The 12,453-nt window shown below is 40.4% G+C and overlaps 1 protein-coding gene across 1 annotated transcript in view; it reads right to left on the bottom strand.

The window, feature by feature from the left end:
- ERBB4 (erb-b2 receptor tyrosine kinase 4) overlaps positions 1 to 12,453 on the bottom strand; it is a 314,498-nt gene that overhangs the window by 115,193 nt on the left and 186,852 nt on the right. The window contains exons 15-16 of the mRNA XM_042035252.1: positions 4,186 to 4,318; positions 1,415 to 1,537 (exon numbers count right to left, since the gene is read on the bottom strand). Of these exons, the coding sequence (XP_041891186.1) occupies positions 1,415 to 1,537; positions 4,186 to 4,318 (256 nt within the window). The remainder of the gene's footprint in view (positions 1 to 1,414; positions 1,538 to 4,185; positions 4,319 to 12,453) is intronic.

Here is a 12,453-nt window from a genome sequence, read left to right as displayed (position 1 = left end):
GAAAAAAAGGTGACAGAAGACTAATAAGATAATCAGAAAAACTTGATTCAGAGTTACAGTTCTTTTTGACACATTCTGTCATGTTATGCAGATCAGCTAAGAGACTCAGAACTGGGAATACACAAAGTTACAAAATAATAAAAATCCGATAAAACTACTTACATCAAAAGTAAACTCTGATGTAAAATGAAACATTTTCTATCAGTGAACACCCTTGATTTTCTTGTGCACAACAGGGTTTCTAAACAGCAGTGGCACCATGGCCATGATGCACTTTTTCTACTGACTCAGACAAAATTCTGATACCGATTGGGACATAATTAAACAAAAATCTGGATTTTCTGTCTAGATTCTAATGCTCAAATTTGAAGCTATCAGTAAACTCTCAAAACTGATTATCACCAGATCATAACATCATGAAGGAACAGAACACCCTAAGAATAATACATTTAGAGTGAAACATTTTGGGGCTGTTTGTCTAATTATGTAATACCTGAGAATCAAAAACTTAGGTGGCTAAAAAGGAAATTTTAAATTAAAATTTACAAACTGTGTGTGTCTTGGGCTACTTTTCCATCCTTCTTGACTATTGCTGTGTTCTTGTCAACCTCATGGCATCCATCTCCATCACTTTATTATCATCTAAGTATATTCAAACTGGTTATTCATAAATCTATTCCCATACCTTGTAGCTATGGTGACCTGGTCTGTGCTTCCTTCCTTTCCTCCCTTATTTGTGGACAGATTCAGGTGCTCTGACCTACCACCTTGATTTGGCAGGTTTGGGCTGCTCCCAAAGGGTTGGGGAATTGGTTTGACTTGCCCACTAAGCCCTACTTCATGCCTCTGAGATCTGGACATGACCAACAGATCTTAAAAAATAAATACTTCTTTAACAGAAGTACTTTTTCCATTGTGGGTTCCACTCTCACATCCCAGTTGTTAAAGGGTACCCTGACATAACCCATCTTTTCTATTTCAATGGAAGAAACAAGAAGTGTTACAGTTTAGGTAATGGCATTGTTTTACTAGGTATTGTTGCTATTACAAGACCCACGTGACACTTGTGAAATGAAAGACAAAATTTATCCAGCTTTCCAAAAGTGTCCTGCTCTCATGTAAGAAAGGAAGGGCAAACCTTGGTGCTGCACTTTGCCAGCAGGACAGTCCAGCCTGTGTAGCCCTCTTGCACTTAAAAATGACTGGGGCTGACATGTCTTTGCTCACCAAGAAATAACATTTGCATGTCACCATTTGATCCTGAGGATGTGTTCCCTGCACACAATTCCAGTATCCTTTCTCTCCCAGGGCTCAGGAACCCACCCATGGGACAGGCTGCTCTGCTGCAATGCAGAACTTGACTGCTGCAAAGTTAAAAAGAGGGGACTCACAGCTGCATAGGGAAGACTCTCACCTTGTACACAGTTCCAAAGGCTCCAGAGCCAAGGACTTTGACTCGCTTCAGCTCTGTTTCCTTGAGGATGCGGAGCTGTGCTTGGTTGGGCGCCGTGCCGCTCGGAGTCAAGGGTTCCACCAGCTGCGAAGGAAAGCCCAACAGTCTCAAACACTGCTAAACATGAAGACCCATCAGAAGTTTATACTGAGAGCAACCAACCCAAGTAAATACTGAAACAAGACAGTGGTGGGGATCTACTGACCACTGCCCAGCCAATTCTTGGAGGGATTTTTCATCTTCAAAAGCAAACAAGCAACACCACGAAACCAAGAGACCTGATAAAGCAAGTCCTCACTAAAACACGCAATAATTTCCACCAGAAACTGTGTGATGGAATTATGAGCTGGAAATTGAATTGGTGTCAGGGTAACACATCCAAGGACTTTTGATAATGGAGGCAGTATAAATATTTTCTACATGACAGAAATACAGCATTTATTATCAGTGTACCACATCCTATTTTTGCCCATTTTAGTGTCTTTTAAGTTGACCATATTTCTTTTTAATGGCCTGGACTAAATGGCTCATCACATTCTTATGCTGTTTTGAGGAAGGGACAATTTTTCTGAACTTCTGTTTTACCACACAGGAGGACAGCTTTAGGGAGAAAACACCTTAGAGCAGACTACTAATTTATAACAGCCACTAATTTACTGCAATTAAACAATTTGCTCAAGATGTCCCAAGAAACTTTGTAAATGAGCCACAATGGCACATTCAGTTAAAAATGCTCTTAGATCTCATACTATCTCTGCCAGAAAAAAATGCTGCTTTAAAAATAAATTAAAAATACACGTAGAGGACAATACTCAATACAACACATGAAAAACATTCTGTTCCTTTACAGGATGAGAAAAATAATTCAGGGCTCCTCCTACTCTAATTGGTTTGAAACCACTGCAGCATTTCAAAGCTGCCTGTTTACAAGGCTAAATGCACCATGCTCTGCAGTTTGAGAACTACTTCTATGGCTCTTTGAGAACCATGAACTACTTAATTAGTTGACCAGACTAATTAGTTTTGTTCAGGTAAAAATACCAGTATCTGGAAATTAATGGGGTAAGAAAACATAATAAAACCAAACAACAAGTTGGTTTATCCGAGAAATAATCTACAAGCTGCACTTATTTTAGAGGGATTTCTCTTTCCTCCTTCCCACTTTAGACGTCCAGTATTTATACCATGAAAGAAAGGTTTACTGTAAAAGAAAATTAGGCACACTGGCAGCACACTTCTGTATTTTCAGTTTGTGATGGATGAGAAGAGGTTCTGTGCCGCAGTCCACCAACAGAGGAATGGCAGGGAGAGGTGGAGACATGTTGTGGGGGTCTAAAACAAGGCTTGTAGAGTTTTATGGAGAATGATCTACAGAAAGAATAAGTCCTGTTACAGCCTCCAGCTAGAAAGAGAGACTTCAACTAAAGCTAATTGCTTGTGTGTTTATTTCAGGATGCTCCTGATTTAATCTTCAGTTTCTCAGCCAAGACAGCAGCTTCCCCACATGTTCAGTAGGAGGCCCTGGTCCCTCATGACTATTGCCAGCCACAGCTTTTATCTGACCAAATGAAAAATGAAATCTGGACTTCAAAGCCAATGCAATGAGAACCACCTGCTTTAAATAATTTATGCTTAAGTATGGGCTGATACAATGGCAAGATTTATTCATTTAAAGGCACGGCAAGATTTATTCATTTAAAGGCACTGAGTATTGTTAAGCTTTCTATACAGCTGAACAGTATTTAACAAGCAACACAAATTCTAGCCAAACATGAAGATACTTGTGCAAACAGACTGGGGATGCATAAATCATTTACTCCCAGGCTCTACAGAGGAGATGAGTGGGAGAAGAACTCTTGGAACAGAAGAGAAAACAGCACTGTTAATAATGCCTTATCAAAGAGTCACTAGCTAACAGCATTTCCAAGCTTTATTATCTTACAAAGGCACACCCTATTTTAAAAACACCATCATTTGCAAAGTGTCTCAAGTATAGGACTGAAGCGATGGCAGTAATCACTGCTGCAGTAGCTGATAGATATACATTTAATGTTATATTTAAATATACTTCCTAGACTGCCCTCTCCTCTAATGACACTTCGAAGAGCAGGATGGAGTGGTCATAGCACTCTGCTACAGCTCTGTTATATGTTTTTGCCAGTAGAACTGGGAACTTCAATTGGTTAAGCTCTGTGAAGCTCGGCTTAATAAAATACATAATTATTATTACTGATCATTACTACAGGCTTTGACAAAATCTGGACTACAAAGGTACTGTAGGCACGGGAAACAACAGTAGGTTACTACCTCTGCATTTAAACATGAAGTTTGTTTCTTCAGAGCTTGCTGACGGAACTTACTTCAGCCTTAGAAGTCAACCTAAATATGGCCAGAATGAAACCCTGTAATATTTAAGCATGAGAGCTGCTAAAGGTATTGATGACTTGGGATAGAAGTTCAGTGGAGAGCAGGATGGGAGTCCAGAAATCCAGTGGGACACGCCTTCCAGTGTTCATAGGGAATTTTTTCTGGTCTTCAGAAGCCATGAATCTGTACTTATGCAGAAAACCAGCATCTTGAAATAGCTTCATTCTTTCCACTGGTTTAATCTGCACAAGTAAGCAAAAGGATTTCTACAGGCCTCTCTGGTAAGACCTGAACATCTCCAATATAAAAGCAGAACAGCCCTGCATATCTCCCCAAACAGCCTGTGAGAAGCAGCCTGGGCTCACCTCAGTCTCCAGGAACCTTCGCAGTGCTCTCTTCTTCTTGATGCTTTTGCGCCGAACGTACACAGCAAATGTCAGGCCCATGATGACGATGATGAAGAGGCCACCAATAACTCCCGCGGCAATCAGGGGGGTTCTAGCAATCAGAATCAGAGACTTTACTTTCACAGGTAGGGTGAGAGACCAAAGAACTTGGGTGCATAAAACACAATCACATGGAAAGCTCATAACTGCCTTATGACCAGAACTCCAGCCCAAATGGGAAGTCAAGGCAAACACATTGACACATGGTAGTCTTTGCTTGTTTCTAATCATCATACCAACTCTACTTTTGTTTACAAAACCCCATGCACACGTGAGGAGTCGTGTGGACAAGGAAACACAACATGCACTTTGATGGCAAATGCAAATCTGCAATGGCAAAATGAGAACACAAATATCTGCAGTTTCCTGCAAGAGCTCTGCCTATGCTGATTTTGGCTCCATCCACATCAACTCATGGGCTCGTGCATTTAGGGGAAAAGAAGCCAACAAAAAATTCCCAAACTACCAACACAATATGCCTTCCCAAGTATGGAGGAAGTGAGAGGGAACTTCACAGGCGAGATTTGGAGATCACCTACACAGGCAATGGAGAAATCAGGCTCCCTCCAAAGAAAAACTCAAAGCAGTACCTTAAATTAGGTATTTTCACAGCATACCAACAACTTACCAACATGAACACACTCAGAGCATCTAACATCCTTCCAACAATGGCTGGACAGTTGCTGAAAAGATGGGTAAAAAGACAGCATGACAACTGCAGAGTATAGATGGTGCTGAAACCACTGCCTGGTAAGCCCAGGAAACAGATTAACTGTTGTCAAGATCATGGAAATGTCACTGCTGTGCTCTAAAAGCCTCCCTCAGTTACAGCTGAATGATGATGAAAGGTACGTTATGGCCTATTAATAAAAATGTATCACACAGCTATGAAAATTTCAAAGAGTCTCCCTACTAAATTGTTTTATCCAACCCTTTATTCTTCTTTTTACAACCTTTCATGAAGCAGTGCCATCTCACCTGGTTTGGTTCCTGAAGGTGTGTCTACATTACCTCTGAGAAAGCCTCACACTTCCACATCCAGTATTTAAAGCACCACTACCAGGGTAAACACATTAACACAAAGGCCTATTGCAGTTCACAGACTTTATGATGGAAACTCTAAGCTTGCAAATAAAGGAAGGGGAATGCTGTCTGGCTGAGAAATGGGTTATGGTGTTTGGGGAACATGAGTCCAGTACCACCTACTTCTCCTCCAGGGAGTCTGGCCCTAAAACACATTGCCTTTTCTAACCCCAGTGGTTACTCTGTGCTTTTGAGTGCAGAGCTTAAAGAGTCTGGCATATCCACCCCAAACAATGCTCCTCTTTGTTTACATGTCTTCCCACATTGCTGATGCAAGAAACTCTTTAATAGGCAATTATGAAAAACACTGGCCACCAAAAGCCTTCTATGGAGCTGGTACTGACTAATGCTCTTGAGCAGAGGAATTTTTAAAATTCATTTTTATGCTGTATGAACAGTCATATAATTTTTAACAAACACCACCAAACCACAGACTGACTAAACAGGCAGGAGAACTCCCAGCTTTAAAGTGCATATTAATAACTAGCATAACAGTTGTCAAAGTAAGTAATTGGAGTTTTATAGTACTGTGTACTCTAAAAGTAGTTCAAATAATATTTACATGATAGACCATAATAAAAAAATGGTTCTAAAGGGGACCTAAGTAATGAAGAAAATAAAATGAAGTTTGCAGCCCTTCTATTGTTATAGAGTACAAGGGGGGTTCAAAATGGATCTTTATGATTCATCATGTGAACTCTCACTGACTTTAAAAGTGTCCTAATTTTTAGTAGGGAATTGAAAAAAGGAAATAATTTTCAATGGCTTCACCAAACAAGCATTTTACTTGTTAATGTGAAATATGCTATATTATACCTGAATTTTCAGACGGCACCACCTAAAGATACTATCAAGCAAGCTTAAAAAGGAAGCATGAAAGGGATAGTACAATGTGCAATAAAATAACATATTTAAATGCTAAACAAATCAGTGAAATACAGAAAAAGCTGTATTTTCCACTCAAATAGTGATCAGTTGCCTTGACTCCCAAATCCACTACCCTTGCATCAAATCCTGTCAGTACCAAACATCCCAGCCTTGGATGTGGTCAGATACCCAGCAGCTTCTCCTCTCTCTGCTGCAGAACTAAGCCCCAAAGTCAACAACCCTGTGGTTTATTTGCTCCAGGACCAGATGCCAAGTCTCTGCAGCCACAGCTCCCTGTTATCACTTCACCACTGCTTTCAACCACACATGGATTATTTCCTAAGCCCAGTTTTCAGGGTGCCACCCCATCATTGGGGTTATTTTCACTTGTGTTTGTTGGGTTGACTTTGCTTTTTCTCTCTGTTCTGCTAATATCATCAGGTCTCCTGCCACAGTTCTCTGCTTATTTTCATGCTTGCAGAGCCTTACCTTTAATACCCTTATGAATTCCATTAAGCTGTTTACCTTTCTGCTGGGCCATTGCTGGGGTTGTTCAACACGGATCCCTGCAAGGCGGCACTGACCAAAGCAGCTGCAACAAAACCTTCTACCATTTCGGTTTTTTTTAATTCAATCCTTTTTTGCATATGCACCTAACAAACTGTTTGGCTTCACAGGCAGCTGGACACACAAATCTCATTTTCTCTAGTGGCATTAAGGACTTAATCCACTTATTTATGTTACATTACTTGTCCCACAGCCACCTCCATGACTGCAATTCCTGACGTTTGCCCCCCTCAGACTTCTGCTCACTTAAAACTAATTCCATGAGCAATTCCGACAAAAAGACAAAAAATGCACTATCAAAAGCCCCTGTCATGTTAAAGTAATTTTTAAAAGCATGGAGGACTAAAAAGACTCAGAAAAGCTAAAGTCAAGCAAGGAGAGGTAGCTCCATGTCAGTCCTGCCCATCCAGCATAATTAATGGACAGGCAAAGTCAATCCTAGCTCACATTTCTTACAGCTCCACCACTAACCCAAACCCACCAACAGGAAACTCCTGATACAGCCACTGCTTTCCTTTACACACTGGAAATCTACCCCAGAGGATGGAAACAATCTCTGCAACGTGTTTCTGGGTATTCATGCTCATCAAAACAGGCTTAGCAGTCCAAGAAACATGGCCCTGAATCATAATTCAACCCCATATAATTAATTTGCTATCCCACATCCCTCCCTCAGCTGAGGACAGAATACCCAATTAATAAGTGGAAAAGGCATCAGCTGGGGTGGCTGTGGGAAGAAAAAAAAAAATCACTACATGAAAATCCTGCCTCTTAAACTAGAAACTGTGTATCTGTGGCTAAAAGTTGAAAGAAAGATTCCAGTATTCCCTTAGGAGACATGAATAATATATACGTATTTCTTTTTAAATGTGTACTGTGTTTTCATATTTAGAAACATGTAACACCCACTCCCACACACCAAACCTGACACTGAGCTCAAAGTTAGCATTCCAAGACAGGCAAGGATGCTCAGCAGCAGGGCTTATACCATTCCATCCACTCCAAAACATCAGGACATCTGCAATTCCCACAGTTCCCTGAGACCAGGTATTAAAGCCTAATTACTGATTTAGATGAGTACATGGTTGGTCTCACACTCTTGACTGAAGAGTGCAGCAGAAAGGAGAGAGGAAATTGAGTTGTGACCCATGGAGTAAAGCTGACAAACACCACCTGTTTCTCCATCCTTGGCATTGACCCACCCGGTACGAGATGTAAAGAAACTGAGCTTTGAAGCCAAGCTGTTGGAAGGCTGCAAGTTCCTGTATCAACCTTCCCCTTCTTGGAGTTTTTATCTATATATCCAAACAGGATTCATTACAACCTTGAGTGTTTGCTAAGCAGTTCCTTCTTGTAAATCCTTGTTATTGAGGTATTATTTTTTCCTGATGGACGCTTCCCACATTCTGCATTCCTCATCCCTTTCATTAGTGGGGGTTCAGCCAATTTTGAAGCTTCCCTTTCAGAGATCTGACAGATTCTGCTAATCCTGGAACGGTAATGTTAGTATTTAAAACATACAAGATAAACAATCAGGCTGGAAAGCAAATTTGTGGATGTTTCAACAGCCTCTCTCTGCTGTGCGAAGTTGGACAGCCACAACTTCCAGAGTGCCCGGTGTTCACGAAACGCTGCTCCCCCTGGAGTGGCAAGGATTCATCTGATGTTACCAAGACTGCTCTGCTTGATACTCTTTTTCAAGAACAAGGCACCCTTCCCCCTCTCTCCTCCTAATCCGAGGGTGTTTGAATACTGATAAATGGCCCTATTTATGTGCAGATTAGGAGTTTTTATCATGAGTAAACACAAATTTTAATTCACAGCTGATCTCACAGTTACACAATTACTACCAATTCCACATTTAATCCAGAGATGGGCAAACTGTCAACTACCCACAACTTTTCAATATGCAAAATGACCTCAGGGTTGCAGTCTGTGTCTGGGTCCACTCAGCAGTTAAACATCACAAAAGAGCAGACACAGCTTTCACTTTGGCCAAGGCTCATGTGAACAAACAGGTACCTGTTGACAAAACTGCTTCTTCCTTACCCACACCGGGTCCTTTATCAATGCCTGTAAAGGTATGTTCTACTCACACCTCTTTTTTAAGAATGTAGGAGTCCCCATTTCACTCAGCAAAGTAAATGAGGATAAAGAAATAGTAATACTAAGTACAGCTTTGAAAATTATTACAGCTTAACATTCTACACATTAATATGTATTGACTAAAAATCTGTGGCGTTTTTATTACCACACACAGTACACAATGGATTTCTTTAAAACTGGTTTTAAGTCTGAATGGCATAATTTAGAACTACCACTCTGTTATGTTTTCACTATAAATTACGAAGAACTCTCAATTTTAGCTCCGTGTTAATACATCTGACTAGGAATAACTACTGAAATCTCTGGGATTACAGCATCAATATCAAGTCTTTTTATGGGCTTCTCCTCCTCTAAAACTGAAAAGTTCCAATAAAATCTCCTGCACCCCTATTGTTTTCTGCCTCAACTTAAAGAAGGAATGCTATTGTTAAGAGCTCACACAGTGACTCTGCTTTGAGGCTTGTGCTTTAAACAAACAGATTAGCATTCTTTGTAAAATATGCCAAGTCAGGCCCCATATAATGTAGATTGATTTATCTGTGACACAAAGCCAGTTAAACCCACTAGACTCAGGTGAAGCCAGTTCAGCAAGAGCAATCTCCTTTATAAACTTGTCATATTTCCCATTTTCTTTGGAAACAGTAATATTTTGCTTTAAATAAAGGAAACTAGAGCTGTAATGACCATGGATGCTGATGGACTGCTCTGAAACCAAAACTACCAGCATTAGCTCAAGGAGTTTCTCTCTGCATAAAGAATTCCTATTAGAAGCAATCAACTCAGCCTGCTCCTCTGCAACCAGTGGCAGTCAGCTGGCTCATCATGCCTGTGCACACGAAATTATTTATCAAGAAAACACACTTTTCTCCAGTAGAAACATGGCCTACTTTGGTGGCACTGTTTGCTGTTCATTCACTGTCAGATCCAGGAGCACCACAGAGCAGCACAACCCGTGGCAGGGCCTATTACATCGCTTGAGAAACACATGGCAGAGCCCACATCAAATCTGTAGGTACCAAAACATCCAGTGAGAGCTGGGTCACATAGAGAATACACACTGTAGCTCAAAACTGGAACATTTTGCTCTGCCATAGGTTTTTATAAACACAAAGAATAGAGAACATGAAGGAATGTTCATGAGTATTTTAAATAACTGTCAGGATAAAAACTGTTTGAATATTGTGCTCTTCCTTCTGTTATTTTTTTTTAAACACTTTCTGAATTTCACAGGTGGAAAGTGCCTGTAATTCACTCAAGCTCCAGTTAAGTGTTTGCTGGAATTAAGCTATTCAACATAGGAAATAATCAAACCCACACATGACTGCACCTGTAGACTGCACAGGCGGATTGTCTACCTCTAAGGAGCTGCAAGAAGGTTTCTCTACTTTCTTCTCTATTCCTCCCTTACAGAGGAGTAAAAACTTCTGCAGTTAAGGGTGGATTTGATTTACAACCCTGGAAGAAATCTGGCATAATTGACAGAGATTTATAGACCTTAAGCACAGAGAATCACAAACCTGTGTTTCTATAGTTATAAGTAAAAGTAAGTAAATGGGTGTTATGGTGGAGGGTTTTAAGTATAATAATGTGACTTTGTAAGTTAAGTTAAGAATTTAGATGCTGTAAAAGTGATCTCTGTGTGTGGACGTGACTTAACAAATCACTGGGTAAGACACAGCCACACTGCAGTGGGAATACCACAGGTGATAGGTCATAAAGTCAAAACAAAGTTTCGTTTTAAGTGCCTGTTGGATTAGAAAGTTATAAATTGCTATGTAACCCTTAGTCTTGCGACTATTCACCATTATTATGATTTCCTGCAAATCTCATGCCTCGAGACCAATGCCTTATTTGTTATTTTAAGCAATAAATCCTGAGTAATTGCATAGTCCCATCTCTCCTACTTGAATAATCCGACAGGAGATCCGAAGAATTGGGATCCAACACTACCTCATGTCCTTCATTTTTACTTTATTTCCCAAATCATCATCTTTCTTCAGAAAATGCATTGATCTCTCTTTTTATACCTGCCTGCTTTTTTTGAATGCCAGTCTTTCCTGAAAGTAATCATTCAGAAGATTTAAGGACCACAGAGCAGATATTTTGTTTAAGTGGTTAAGAACACTGGACTCCCCCCTGTTCCAGCTTTAAGTCATTTGGGACAGCAAGCATTTGCTTTCTCAAGCTCCAGGACTGTTTTACAGTCCTTCAAGGACTGTGTTTGGGGACCAAGTCTGACATTCTGAACCAGATTCCCTCCTCTGAAGTCTTTATGGCTTTATGTTTCTCCTTTATGAAAACAAATTCTGTACATTGAAGAGAGCCCCAACCTCTGCCCAAGCACCTCTCCAAGGGGAACAAGCCCCTGCACCTAAGGAAACAGTCAGACTAAGATTCAGCACTGGAAACTGGCAGAAGAGAAAAACCAAACATCAAAACTGAAAGAGGGGAAATTTAGATTATATATATGGAAGAAATTGTTCCCTGTGAGGGTGGTGAGGCCCTGGCATAGGCTGCCCAGAGAAGCTGTGGCTGCCCCATCTGTGAAAGTGTCCAAGACCAAGCTGGACAGGGCTTGGAGCAACTGGGATAGTGGAAGGTGTCCCTGCCCATGGCAGGGGGTGGAATGAGGTGATCTTTAAGGTCCCTTCCAACCCAAACCATAGTATGATAACAAAATGGGACATTTTAAACTGATAAGAACAGAACCATCACACTGTGTTCCCAATCTTCAAGTTCCTTGTCATATCCAATAATTTGTTCTGTAGTAAGAGCTTACATGGGTTTCAGCTGAGATTTTTTAACAAGTGGTGGCATTAAAGCATATTTTGGACCTATGTTTGAGATGAGAGTGCATGGAGGACTTGTAGCAGGATGTGTTTGGAAATACGCATCCATCTATCATTCATGTATTACATACATTCATGCACACCTACTGTTAAAAATCTTTCCTTCAAAACCTAAATCAAAACACTCACACTTCACTCTGCACTGGCACAGATGTTTATATAACATTACACACATAGCATTTGAGACATTTATTACAACACTAGTAATGGCCACGATGCTGTTAACTTCAACACAGATTTTAGCTACTCATCACTTGAGTTCTAAATATGCAGAATTTATCTTTGTGGAGCATAGCAGTGAACAAATGCAGCCAGTGCTCATAAATATAGAGGAAAATCGAAGGCAGATAAAGAGCAGGGTATAAGGAATTTCTTTGAGTATGCCTGATGCTGCTTTTGGATTTATCACTATTATTTTACTGGAATAGCATACTGTCTAAACATCCTACACAAATTATATCAATTGTTAGAAAATCTCATTTTCTTATTGGGGAATAAGCTCCCATAAAACTGATACCCTGTTCCTGACACAGGTTTGTACAGGGTCACCCTTATACAATACTATGCCCAAAAGTTCTTCTATGTTAATAACTTATCAGTCATCTCCCAGTCATTTTATGTTACCAAATGAAGCAGAGAGAAACTCTGGAGTATCTTGCAACTCCTCTTAATTCTAGTCACCATCCCACTGCCAGAATTTCCCCAAAGGCCATTC

Source organism: Corvus kubaryi, unplaced genomic scaffold (genome assembly GCF_017639235.1).
Source record: "Corvus kubaryi isolate FWS band 111438036 unplaced genomic scaffold, C.kubaryi_AGA036_p1.0 37383, whole genome shotgun sequence".
Taxonomy (NCBI): Eukaryota; Metazoa; Chordata; class Aves; order Passeriformes; family Corvidae; genus Corvus; species Corvus kubaryi.
Note: the sequence above shows the minus strand (reverse complement) of the source record. Positions and strands in the feature narration are given on the sequence as shown.